A 14572-nucleotide genomic window follows, 5' to 3' on the forward strand; every position below is an offset into this window, starting at 1 on the left:
AGAGCAGAGAGATAGAAAGAACAGAGAGAGAGAGAAAGAAATAACAGATAGGGAAAAAGACAAAAGAAAGATTAGAGAAAGAAAGAACAGAGAGAAAGAAAGAAAGAAAGAACAGAGAGAGAAAGAAAGATTAGAGAGGGAAAGAAAGAACAGAGAGAAAGAAATAGAGAGAAAGAAAGAAAAGAGAGAGAAAGAAAGAACAGAGAAAGGAAAAACAGAGAGAAAGAAAGATTAGAGAAGGAAAGAAAGAACAAAGAGAGAGAAAGAAACAGACAGAGAGATAAAGAAACAGAGAAAAAAGAAAGAACAGAGAAAGAAAGAAACAGAGAAACAGAGAGACAGAAAGATTTGAGAGGGAAAGAAAGAACAGAGAGAGAGAAAGAAGCAGAGAGAGAAAGAAAGATTCTATAAAGATACTATAGCAGCCCGGCTCCCATTGTAGTGCCCACCTGAGCCACTCGATGCAGGACATATCATGATCCGCTCTCATGGCCGGCATCCCCGATTCCAAGATGATCCCACTGTCCGCACTGTCAGAGAAAAACACGGAGATGGATCTGAAGCATTCCGTGAAGTGCCTCCATGGTTCCGTCACAATCTCTTCCCGAAATTACCTCATTTCCAGTCAGATTCCAGCATGTCATTTCTGATGGAACATCACGTATGATTTTTAAAGTGCTCCTCGGGGCTCCGCCATGTACTCGTGTCCACGGGAAAAGTAAGCTCCCTGGGACAGCGGGGCAGACTCTCAAAATCGGGACTGTCCCGCTGGATCCGGGACAGTTGGGAGGTATGAATGCTCCCCGCCATATACCTTGTACACGTACAGCTCCGCACACTTCATACACACTGTTCCACTTTGTATGCCTCGTACACACACGACTCCGCTCCGTACACCTCGCACACACATGGCTCCACTCAGTACACACATGGCTCCACGCCGTAAACCTCGTACACACATGGCTCTGCTCCACTCCGTACACACAAGGCTCAGCTCCATGCACTTCGTACACACAGGGCTCCGTTTCATACTCCCCATACACACGCGGTTCCGCTCCGTACACCCCGTACACATATGGCTCCGTTCCGAACACCTCGTACACACACAGCTCCACTCCGTACACCTCATACACACATGGCTATGCTCCGTACACCAAGTATACACATGGCTCCGCTCTGTACACCTTGTACACAAGCGGCTCAACTCCGCACACCCCATACACATGCGGCTCCGCTCTGTACACCTCGTACACACACGGCTCCACTCCGTACACCTCGTACACACACGGCTCCGGTCCGTACACCTCGTACACACATGGCTATGCTCCGTACACCAAGTATACACATGGCTCCGGTCCGTACACCTTGTACACAAGCGGCTCAACTCCGCACACCCCATACACATGCGGCTCCGCTCTGTACACCTCGTACACACACGGCTCCGCTCCGCACACTCCATACACATGCGGTTCCGCTCTGTACACCTTGTACACACACGGCTCCGCTCCGTACACCAAGTGCACACACGGCTCCGCTCCATACACTTTGTACACATGCGGCTCCCCTCCGTCAGGGCAGTTTCTAGGGAATTTTGCCAACAGGGCGAACATCGAAAAAGCGCCCCCCCCATCATCGATAATACACACGCGCACACAAACACAGACTAAGTACCCCAGATATTACCACCAACCGCCACCTCACCGATATTACACACACACAGAAACAGAAGGCTAAGCACCACAGATATTACCACACAATCCTTCCCCCCGCCCCGATATAATATAACAAACACAATCAGTAGGGTAAGCACCCCAGATATTGCCTTCAAACACCCCTCACCCCCCAATATTACACACAAAGACAGCAGGCTAAGCACCACAGATACTTCCACCAAACAACCCCCCAATATTACACACAAAGACAGCAGGCTAAGCACCCAAGATATTGCCACAAGTTCAACCCCCCCCCAATATTACACAAAAAAACAGCAGGCTATGTACCACAGATATTACCACAAAATCCCCTCCCCCCCAATATAACAAACACAAACAGCAGGGTAAGCACCCCAGATATTGCCCCCAAACTCCCCCCCCCCAATATTACACACAAAGACAGCAGGCTAAGTACCCCAGATATTGCCAGTGCCACAACCATCCCCCATATTACACAAAAAAACAGCAGGCTAAGCTAAGCACCACAGATACTGCCAGCAAACAACCCCCCAATATTACAAGAAAAAACATCAGGCTAAGCACCCCAGATCATGCCACAAAATACCGCAATACAGAATACCTCAATCCGGGCCAGGCACGGATTGATCATTCATTGATATAGCAGCAAAGACCCTGGATCCAAACAGCAGCGATCAGGCAGCATCCGTCTCTCACTATCCTTCCTGTGTGAGAGCGTGGGGGCGTTCCTCGGCCAGTCGCAGAAGCAGAGGAGCAAAGGAGCAGGCAAGTGAGTTATAGGAGTGAGTGTGACGTCACTCACTTACACTATCTCCGTGCGCGGCGCCCTGCTGGCTGAGCTGCTGCCTGTCACTGTGAATGATTATTTTCTGCCGGCTGTTTCACTTCAGGGAGAGGGGGTTATTGCGCGCCTGCCTGGGCTTGTAGAGAGACAGACACAGACAGCTAGGCACTGGCAGGCGCCCCCTGGCTTGGGTGGCGCCCCGGGCGATCGCACCCCCAGTCCCCCCCTAAAAACAGCCCTGCCCTCCGTACACCTAGTACAGACACAGCTCCTCTCCATACCCCTTGTACACACGCGGCCCCTCTCCGCACACCCCATACACATGTGGCTCCGCTCTGTACACCTTGTACACACGTGGCTCCGCTCCGTAACCTCATACACACACGGCTCCGCTCCATATACCTCGCACACACACAGCTCCTCTCCGTACACCTTGTACACACAAGGCTCCGCTCTGTACAACATGTACACACACCGCTCCGCTCCGTACACCTTGTACACACGTGGCTCCGTTCCGCACACCTCATACACACATGGCTCTGCTCTGTAACCCCGTAAACACACGGCTTCGCTCCGCACACTCCATACACACGTGGCTCCGCTCTGTACACATGCGGCTCCACTCCGTACACCAAGTACACACACGGCTCCGCTCCGTACACCTTGTACACACGCGGCTCCTCTCCGCACACCCCATACACACGCGTCTCCGCTCCGTTCACCTCGTACACATGAGGCTCCACTCCGTACACCTCATACACACGTGGCTCGGCTCCGTACATCCCATACACACGCGGCTCCGCTCCGTACACGTCGTACACACGTGGCTTCACACACCTCATACACACATGGCTCCGCTCCGTGTACCTCGTACACACACAGCTCTGCTACATCCACCCTGCAAACCCCTCCTGACCCCACACAAAAACTTCACCTCATCCAGCACCATGGCAACCAGCATAGAAGAGTCCTGAAGACAGGCCCCAGATCATGTGACCCCTGACTCCTCCCCTTCTGTGACCTCATCACAGGCCCTGTGCCACAGAAGAGAACAGCCTAGTGATATCACTGCGGTGGGTCTCTCCAGGAGGGCGAGGATGGAGTGCATGGGGGGGCGGCTTATCTCAGTGCAGTGTGGGGAAAAATAGACTCCCGGGCGGGTAAGCGGGTGGGGTGGGTTTTAAAATTGGGACACACTATTGACATGCAGGGTAGGGACTAATGAAGAAAGCAGGAGTATCCCGGTGCCTCAGTCCGACCCTGGGTGCCTACGTTGGAGAAGACGACCCTTCAATCAAGGCTTCATCGGACTGATAAGTTGCAAGAATAGCCATTTAACCCTTATTTCCCCGTTGAACTGTTTGATAACTCTGCTTAGCTTAACCCCTTCACTACCAAGGGTGGTTTGCACGTTAACTCCAGGGCCAATTTTTACAATTCTGACCACTGTCAATGCAAAATTGGCTGGAATTCAGATCGGACGCCATGTCGCGTTTGGAGAGCCCCTGATGTACCTAAACAGTGGAAACCCCCCACAAGTGACCCCATTTTGGAAACTAGACCCCCCAAGGAACTTATCTAGATATGTGATGAGAACTTTGAACCCACAAGGGCATCACAGAAGTTTATAACGTACAGCGGTACAATTAAAAAATCATATTTTTTCCACAAAAATGATCTTTTCACCCCCAATTTTTATTTTCCCAAGGGTAACAGGACCCTAAAAGTTATTGTGCAATTTGTCCTGAGTATGCTGATACCCCATATGTGGGTGTAAACGACTATTTGGGCGCATGGCAGAGCTCAGAAGGGAAGCAGCGCCATTTGACTTTTTTGGCTGGAATGGAGATCGGACACCATGTCACGATTGGAAAGCCCCTGATGTACCAAACCAGTGGAAACCCCCCACAAATGACACCATTTTGGAAACTAGATCCCCCAAGGAACTTATCTAGATGTGTGATGAGAACTTTGAACCCCCAAGGGCTTCACAGAAGTTTATAACGTACAGCCGTACAATTAAAAAATCATATTTTTTCCACAAAAATGATCTTTTCACCCTCAATTCTTAATTTTCCAAGGGTAACAGGACCCTAAAAGTTATTGTGCAATTTGTCCTGAGTATGCTGATACCTCACATGTGGGGGTAAACCACTATTTGGGCGCATGGCAGAGCTCGGAAAGGAAGCAGCGCCATTTGACGTTTCTGGCTGGAATTGAGATCGGACACCCTGTCGCGTTTGGAAAGCCCCTGATGTACTAAAACAGTGAAAACCCCCCACAAATGACACCATTTTGGAAACTAGACCCCCAAGGAACTTATCTAGATGTGTGGTGAGCACTTTGAACCCCCCAGTGCTTCACAGAAGTTTATAACGCCCGGGCGTGAAAATAAAAAAATCGTATTTTTTCCACAAACATGATTTTTTAGTCACCAATTTTTTTATTTTCCCAAGGGTACCAGGAGAAATTGGACCCCAAAAGTTGTTGTCCAATTTGTCCTGAGTATGCTGATACCCCATATGTGGGAGAAGACTACTGTATGGGCACACGTCGGGGCTCGGAAGGGAAGTAGTGACGTTTTGGAATGCAGACTTTGATGGAATGGTCTGCTGATGTCATGTTGCTTTTGGAGAGCCCCTGATGTACCTAAACTATTGAAACGCCCCACAAGTGACCCCATTTTGGAAACTAGACCACCCACGGAACTTATCTAGATGTGTGGTGAGCACTTTGAAACCCCAAGTGCTTCACAGAAGTTTATAACGCCCGGGCGTGAAAATAAAAAAAACATTTTTTTCCACAAAAATGATATTTTTGCCCCCAATTTTTAATTTTCCTAAGGGTAACAGGAGAAATTGGACTCCAAAAGTTGTTTTGCAATTTGTCCTGAGTACCCTGATACCCCATATGTAGGGGTAAAACACTGTTTGGGTGCATGGCAGAGCTTGGAAGGGAAGGAGCACCATTTGACTTTTTCAACGCAGAATTGCCTGGAATTGAGATCAGACGCCATGTTGCATTTGGAGAGCACCTGATGTGTCCAAGGAGTGGAAACCCCCCAATTCTAACTCCAACCCTAACCCCAACAGACCCCTAACCCTAATCTCAGCCCTAACCCTAGCCCTAACCCTAGCCCTGGCCCTAGCCCTAACCGGAAAATGGAAATAAATACATTTTCTTTTAATTTTATTATTTTTCCCTAACTAAGCGGGTGATAACGGGGGGTTTGATTTACTATTTATAGCGGGTTTTTGTATTTGGCAGCTGTCACACGCTAAAAGATGCTTTTTATTGTAAAAATAGTTTTTGCATCACCACATATTGAGAGCTGTAATTTTTTCCATATTTTGACTCACCGAGTCATGTGAGGTCTTATTTTTTGCGGGACGAGTTGACGTTTTTATTGGTATCATTTTCGGGCTCGTGACATCTTTTGATCGCTTTTTATTCCGATTTTTGGGACACAGAATGAACAAAAACCAGCGTTTCATGAATTTCTTTTGGGGGGGTGCGTTTACACCGTTCCGCCTGCGGTAAAATTGATAAAGCGCTTTTATTCTTCGGATCAGTACGGTTACAGCGATACCTCATTTAGGTTTTTTTTATGTTTTGGCGCTTTTATGCAATGAAAACAGACGCGGCGATACCAAATATGTGTACTTTTATTGTTTTGTTTTTTTTATTTCCAAAAAATGAATTTATTAGGTAATATTTTTGTTCTTTTTAATTTATTTAGCGATTTTTTTTAAAATTATTTTTACACTTTTTTTTTTTTTTTACTTTATTACATTGTCCCAGGTGGGACATCACTGTCCTGTGACAGTTCGCTGATCTGTCACATCACAGATCACTGTGACAGATCAGCGATCTGTCCCAGGCACTGCACAAGGCTTCCTCCTTGCCTGCGCTTTGCAGGCATGAGGAAGCCAGCTTCCTGCAGGCCCCCGCCGCCATCTTGGATCCGGAGACCTGCAGGGATGGAGCCCCCCGCAGCAGCGCTGCACATTGCGCTGCTGTGGGGGGCTCAGGGAAGCACGGAGGGAGCCCCCTCCCTGCCGATGCTTCCCTTTAACCTCCAATACACCGCGATCGTGTTTGATCGCGGTGTGCAAGGGGTTAACGTGTCGGGGGCGGTCTGTGACCGCCCCTGACACATTGTGCCGGGTGTCAGCTGTGATAATCAGCTGACACCCGGCCGCGATCAGCGGCTGTCACCACGTGAGCGCCGCTGATCGCTATGACGTAATATTCTGTCCATGGAAATTAGGTCCAGGGTCACATGGACGGAATATTACGCCCATTGTAGGAAAGGGGTTAAGTATACCGTTACAACACGTTTCTTCTGTCAGTTTTACCCCCACTGCTTCTCGCTGCGAGGAGATACTGACCTCTGTAAATAAAGTCTTTAACTTTTGGTCTGTCTGTGATCCGTGGTGACATCCTCAGCACCTGCATGTTATTACAGGCTCAGTGGGTAAAACTGGTGACTTCCCGCTGCCGCCAGAAGTTGGATCGTCATCTCTGGGACCTCATCTCAGGATACTCCACCGGCTGTTCCCGGGACTACAAGCCCCATCAGATCACCTGCGGTGGAGGACCTCAAAGACACGATAATTTTGATTAGTGGACTGTCATTACATTACAATTTCCCTCTTTCAATTTAACTGTTTTCTCACTGCGAGGAGTTTCTGTACTGTGCCAATTAAATTGTTAACCCTTGCTCTGCCTCCCTTGCGTCACTGCATCCCGCAACCTGCTTACAAACGAATGTTTTGATCCAGATGATTTACAGACTGGAAGATTATCAACATTTCATCCACGATGATCTTGCAGTGTGGATGGATCTTCACTTTCATTTTTATTTGGCCTCTTTTGATGGGTCACACAGCGTCCACCTCCTGTTCCTGCAATGTGAGGAGTCTGATGGCACAGCAGACCAGCAAGGGAGGAAATGGTGCCTCGCGGGAGTCATGGCTACTCGTCTCCTTTTTTGGGGAGACGGTGTCCCAGTTATTTCAGAAGGGTTGACAAGCATGAAGACGTCATGGCTTGCGAGGATCGGTTAAGTATTTAACCTTTATTATCGTTCATTGGAAGAATGAAAAAGGCATTACAGATAACACAGTGCAATGGGACCCGACACATAGTAGAATATTCAGAATTGAGAGTCCTCAGTGGTTCAGACCTTCTAAGGGCTAACAGAAAAGATACATAAAACCACTGACAAGTTCTACAATGAATAAAGTGTGCGGTTGCTAATGTGGTGTACCTAATCATTTGTACTAAATGTACAACTGGGGGTCTGTATGTGGGGGAGACCGGGCAAAAACTGAGAACAAGGATGAATTCTCATCGCCACACAATAAGAGAAAAAAATGGATCTACCTGTGGCCAAACATTTTTGTATCCCCGGTCATACCATGATGGACATTAAATTACTTGTATTAAACGGTAACTTCAAGTCTCAGAGAGACAGAAGAGTCTGGGAGTATAAATTTATGACGACCTTTGGCACACTCAGTGCAGGAATGTGTCGCATGGATTTATGTCTTTTTACACCAATTAAGGAATTTGCTCTTCAGACCTTTTGGGGGCATCACACAACACAGAACCAAACACCAATCAGAAGACAATATAACTTTCACACTCCTTATCTATGATCTGTTCCAATATTAATGTTTATCTACTCACATAATGACAATTCTGCTTCCTGTCACTTGTCTTATCTATTGTATTATTTCTGTGCTGTTTTGTGTATAAATATGTGATTCTTCAGATGTTGTATTAGTCCAGCCTGATGAAGAGACCTGAGTAGCCCCGAAAGCTTACAATGTATACTCTCAGTTCTAAATATTCTATCTACTGGCTAACACGGTGCAAAGATATACATCTTTCCTGTATCAGTTGCTAAGGGACACAGAAGAGCCCCAGCAGGAACAAATAGGGGTTGCTAAGGAAGGCCTGGTCGGTTGCTAGGGAGCCCCACGCCTTTTTTTTTTGTGACTGACAGAGAAGCGGTCACGTGACAGCCATTGACCAGCAAATAGGAGGGCGAGGTCACTTTTTTAATACTAAAGCCTCTTTACCTTTCATAACCAATCAATGGGCGTGAGGAGCTGTCGCTAGGAAAGCGGTTGCTAGGTGGAAGCGGACTCGCCTTCTCCGATTGGAGGAAGCTGCTGTCATGTGGCCACGCCCACTTGCTCCCCTCGCGCTCATCTGGAGCCGGGCTTCTTTTGTTTCGGGGGCGCGCAGCAGAGTGCGGGTCGGCGGGGGCGCGCAGCGTATGGTCGCGTTGTACAGGCGTCCCATATAGGATGAGTACGGCCTGATGTGCGCGCCGCCGTGCACGGACACTGCCGGGTACGTCTGTAGGGAGAGGTGAGTGTGCACAGGGCTGTATATGGCTACACTGATGGGTCTGTATATTCTCAGCATGGGAGAACCCCACAAAGTGATAGAATGGGGACCCTGAATGCCCCTTTATTAGTGCGGGGGTCTGGCCATCCACTGTGGGAGTGAGGGAAATAGTGGGGGACCGTGTGGTGACATTGTAGGGCTTGGAAATGTGGACTCATGTTATGTATATAGGGCCCCTAGCCCCATTAGATGTTTCCTTTGATTGAAGTTTTTTTTTTGCTGCACTTATTATTATTATTATTATTATTATTATTAATGTTTTGGGCTCTGAATGACTTTCATATTTTTTCTTTCAAATTCTTCCTTTTATTGTGTTTTTTCAAACATATATAATTTTAATTTTTTTTCCACTTGTTTGGGATAATTTTTTTTTATATTTCCTTAGGCCGGACTGTTCCGCGTGCCCATGTTAAGATATTTATTTTCCAGGAAAAGGACGTGATGTGAAATATATGTATAAAGTACATAATTTTTTTCCATTTTTGTTAGTGCTCCCCTGTATATCATGTGAGTGCGCTGGTGACATATATACCTGTGCTGTGGTATTTATTGCGGCCTTCCATGGAAGCTCATCCCAACCTTCTGTTCTATCCCTCACAGGGGCTTTCTATAAGGGGAGGCGTCGGTGGGATATGACCCGAAATCCAAACTCATCCTCTGGAGCTGAACTATAGTGTCACCCGGCAACCAAGATGGAGTTTACGTTCGACATACACAAGATCTTCTCGGAGCCGATCAGCAAGCTGGACAGCAGCCTTCTCCCGCAGCGGCGGCCTCTAATCTCCAGGTATGTAGGAGTGCAGTGCAAGGGGTTCCTCGGAGGTGGGGCTAATGAGACCTGTTATTTCATTGGCTGACACAGTCTGTGAGCGGTCAGATTTCTGCTTTACTTTATACTGCTTTTGAGCTGTTCTATACTCCAATCGCATCCACAGCTGCATACAAGAACAGACAGGTATTCCCTGCTCGGTTGTGGTCTGTCCATATCTGCCCTGTATAAGACACAAAGACATTTTAGGGGCTCGGCATGGAGCTTGCATAGGACTGCACAGTGTTAATGCAGGCTCCGAGCTGGCAGCTGCAGGGGACACATAACTTTCTGTGCATAAGGATGTCTGTGAAGAGTTCATTATAGGACTGACTGTGGCCAGGGAACAATACCCCTCACTGTGCCAATGGCAGACATAACCTCCATTGTCCACGTCTTCTGAGGAGGAAGCAGAGAAAGTAAAGACCTTTTTTTTCTGATGATAAATGGATTAAATCGCACCATAATTGGCTACAATATAGCTTGGATAGAACATGCATTTATGTAGAAAGTCGCCTGGCGCTGAAGATCTGAGGATACAATCCTAGACGGATGGGAGCGGGGGTGCCCGACTGCTCCAATTAACTACTCAAAGTGATCTTGTGGCCAAGCGAGGACAAGGGATACATCTTGGCGATCAACAGGATCCACTCTGGTAATTTATACACTACTCAACATTGAAAGTGCAACACCAAGAAGGAAAAGTCATGTAATTATGGAGATCACAGGATTGAGATGTCACTGATCTGCAAATGATGGAAAAATGGAAGCAACATTTTATTTTAAAAACCTCTGGAGTCTGAGCGTCGTGCAGAAATCCCGGCACTTCCAGCGTCGGCCTCTATCACTGAGGTTATGAATGGTCGTCTGAGAAAGGTTCTGCCACTGAATGCACTTGGGCACATCATCAAGATCCTCTGCTGGCAGCTCCTGTGTAATCACCGACCAATGATAAGCTCGATGGGAGACAAGTCTGGAGACGCTGCAGCCATGGGAGCAGGTTTAGGTCACACAGGCTTCTCACAGTAGCAGGAGGCACATGTGGCCTGGGGATGTCATGTTGAAAATTGGCTCGTGAGACACTGGAGAAATGGCCGCACTACTGGTTACACAACTAAATCAATGTGACGCCGATCTGTTAGTGACCTGGAATGAAGACTACAGGGGTCCAGCTATCATACATTATGTGATCTTCCACCATAATCCCAAGAGTAGGACCATTGTGACGCTCCCTTGTGAAGGCGTCTTCATGGCATTGCCCACGTGGTCTCGTCAGATTCGAAGAATGGCCAGTAGTGATCTATTCTGTACTTCCAAGTAAAAATGGATGTCACATTAGGCGGTGGCTTCTACAGAAACAGTCAGAAAACATTAGTGCGACATAGGGCTACAACCAGACGTCCAGATACAGGTTCTATTGACCTCACGCCACCGCTCTCAAAAGCATTCATGGTGCAGAGCAAGACAGTATTGGAGGTTGGAAATGAGGTCTGTCCTCACAGTAATGAGTCCAACTTTTGTCTTGTGGTGATCGGGGAAAAACACAGCTTTTATTTCATTACTATTAAAATCAAATAAGACATTGAACCACCAGGCTATCATATCCAAGAATGTCTCCGTGCAACATGGACTAATACACAATGTGCAACCTTGACTTACAAGTGGACTGAGCACGAACCATTAGATTCAGCATATATTACACATAGGGTTTGTACCAAAATACCTAAAATCCTAAAGGAAAAAACACCCCAAAATTAAAGAGAGTGCAAGTGTATAAATAGCTGACATCTCACCCATTTGAGCCAAGGGGCATTCAGTTGTAGAACTCCAGGGTCAGACGAACACCATTGCCTTAACTATCTGCTCTGCCCTGTCGTTCCCCATGTATTTAAATGTCCACGTCCAACAAGGGCAGTACCCAGGTTGGATCTATAGATACATTTTTTGGGGGGTATCTGTAGAGCCAACTTGGGTACTGCCCTTGTCTCATTTGATTTTTCTTAGTAATGAAGTAAAAGGTATGTTTTAAATAAGGTGTTTTTCCAAGCTCATCACAATATGATCTTGAAGAACAAGACCCTGTATCTCAAACAGGTCATTGCTTTGCCACTTTTATCTTGGCCACAATGATGGCAGGAGATTGGTCTGGAGACTACATGGGCAACGCCATGAAGAAGTCTTCATGAAGGAATGTGAAAAATCCCCAGGAGCCATTATTTAACACTACCACCACAGGCCACATGTTCCTCACACTTCTGTGAGCCGCTTGCTTGGTTAAACCAGATCGCATGGCTACTGCGTCTCCTGACTTGTCTCCCATTGAGCACATAGGGGATGTCATTGGTCGGTGATTACAGTGTGTGGAATTATAGATCCCTCATTCACTTGCGTGGGGCTCAACAACCAAGTCACTCACAATCCAAGGACAGGGCACTGCAGTTGCTGGGAGGGTTTTGTGGCAGAAAATATAAGCTAGGATGCTACTGTGGCTGGGGAATATATACTAGGAGGGTACTGTGGCTGGGAATATATACTGGGATGCTACTATGGCTGGGGAATATATACTAGGAGGCTACTGTGGCTGGGAATATGTGCTAGGAGGCTACTGTGGCTGGGGAATATATACTAGGAGGCTACTGTGGCTGGGAATATGTGCTAGGAGGCTATTGTGGCTGGGGAATATATACTCGGAGGGCACTGTAGCTGGGAATATATACTAGGATGCTACTATGGTTGGGGAATATATACTAGGAGGCTACTCTGGCTGAGGAATATATACTAGGATGCCACTGGCTGGGGAATATATACTAGGAGGCTACTGTGGCTAGGACTATATACTAGGATGCTACTCTGGCTGGGGAATATATACTAGGAGGCTACTCTGGCTGGGACTATATACTAGGATGCTACTCTGGCTGGGGAATATATACTAGGAGGCTACTCTGGCTGGGGAATACAGTTGTGGCCAAAAGTATTAACATCCCTGCAATTCTGTCAGATAATACCCAGTTTCTTCCTGAAAATGATTGCAAACACAAATTCTTTGTTATTATTATCTTCATTTAATTTGTCTTAAATGAAAAAACACAAAAAGAATTGTCCTAAAGCCAAATTGGATATAATTCCACACCAAACCTAAAAAAGAGGGTGGACAAAAGTATTGGCACTGTTCGAAAAATCATGTGATGCTTCTCTAATTTGTGTAATTAACAGCACCTGTAACTTACCTGTGGCACCTAACAGGTGTTGGCAATAACTAAATCACACTTGCAGCCTGTTGACATGGATTAAAGTTGACTCAACCTCTGTCCTGTGTCCTTGTGTGTACCACATTGAGCATGGAGAAAAGAAAGAAGACCAAAGAACTGTCTGAGGACTTGAGAAACCAAATTGTGAGGAAGCATGAGCAATCTCAAGGCTACAAGTCCATCTCCAAAGACCTGAATGTTCCTGTGTCTACCGTGCGCAGTGTCATCAAGAAGTTTAAAGCCCATGGCACTGTGGCTAACCTCCTTAGATGTGGACGGAAAAGAAAAATTGACAAGAGATTTCAACGCAAGATTGTGCAGATGTTGGATAAAGAACCTCGACTAACATCCAAACAAGTTCAAGCTGCCCTGCAGTCCGAGGGTACAACAGTGTCAACCCGTACTATCCGTCGGCGTCTGAATGAAAAGGGACTGTATGGTAGGAGACCCAGGAAGACCCCACTTCTTACCCCGAGACATAAAAAAGCCAGGCTGGAGTTTGCCAAAACTTACCTGAAAAAGCCTAAAACGTTTTGGAAGAATGTTCTCTGGTCAGATGAGACAAAAGTAGAGCTTTTTGGGCAAAGGCATCAACATACAGTTTACAGGAGAAAAAAAGAGGCATTCAAAGAAAAGAACACGGTCCCTACAGTCAAACATGGCGGAGGTTCCCTGATGTTTTGGGGTTGCTTTGCTGCCTCTGGCACTGGACTGCTTGACCGTGTGCATGGCATTATGAAGTCTGAAGACTACCAACAAATTTTGCAGCATAATGTAGGGCCCAGTGTGAGAAAGCTGGGTGTCCCTCAGAGGTCATGGGTCTCCCAGCAGGACAATGACCCAAAACACACTTCAAAAAGCACTAGAAAATGGTTTGAAAGAAAGCACTGGAGACTTCTAAGGTGGCCAGCAATGAGTCCAGACCTGAATCCCATAGAACACCTGTGGAGAGATCTAAAAATGGCAGTTTGGAGAAGGCACCCTTGAAATATCAGGGACCTGGAGCAGTTTGCCAAAGAAGAATGGTCTAAAATTCCAGCAGAGCATTGTAAGAAACTCATTGATGGTTACCGGAAGGGGTTGGTCGCAGTTATTTTGGCTAAAGGTTGTGCAACCAAGTATTAGGCTGAGGGTGCCAATACTTTTGTCTGGCCCATTTTTGGAGTTGTGTGAAATGATCAATGTTTTGCTTTTTGCTTCATTCTCTTTTGTGTTTTTTCATTTAAGACAAATTAAATGAAGATAATAATACCAAAGAATTTGTATTTGTAATCATTTTCAGGAAGAAACTGAGTATTATCTGACAGAATTGCAGGGGTGTCAAATCTTTTGGTCACAACTGTATATACTAGGAGGCGACTCTGGCTGGGGAATATATACTAGGAGGCGACTCTGGCTGGGGAATATATACTAGGAGGCGACTCTGGCTGGGGAATATATACTAGGAGGCGACTCTGGCTGGGGAATATATACTAGGAGGCGACTCTGGCTGGGGAATATATACTAGGAGGCTACTCTGGCTGGGGAATATATACTAGGAGGCTACTCTGGCTGGGGAATATATACTAGGAGGCTACTCTGGCTGGGGAATATATACTAGGAGGCTACTCTGGCTGGG

The 14572-nt window shown here is 46.7% G+C and overlaps 1 protein-coding gene across 8 annotated transcripts in view; it reads left to right on the top strand.

Annotated features, from left to right (window-relative positions):
• ATAT1 (alpha tubulin acetyltransferase 1) overlaps positions 1-14572 on the top strand; it is a 118142-nt gene that overhangs the window by 69964 nt on the left and 33606 nt on the right. For 3 of the 8 annotated variants that reach the window (XM_073548917.1, XM_073548918.1, XM_073548919.1), the window contains exon 2: positions 9499-9685. In XM_073548917.1, coding sequence (XP_073405018.1) covers positions 9591-9685 — 95 coding nt within the window. In that variant the 5' untranslated portion in view covers positions 9499-9590. Of the gene's footprint in view, positions 1-8699; positions 8860-9283; positions 9406-9498; positions 9686-14572 lie in introns of those variants that run through there. The other 5 variants (XM_073548915.1, XM_073548920.1, XM_073548921.1 and 2 more) reach the window with 5 other exon arrangements.

This window comes from Dendrobates tinctorius, unplaced genomic scaffold (genome assembly GCF_039654945.1).
Source record: "Dendrobates tinctorius isolate UK_male_01 unplaced genomic scaffold, ASM3965494v1 ptg000158l, whole genome shotgun sequence".
NCBI lineage: Eukaryota > Metazoa > Chordata > Amphibia > Anura > Dendrobatidae > Dendrobates > Dendrobates tinctorius.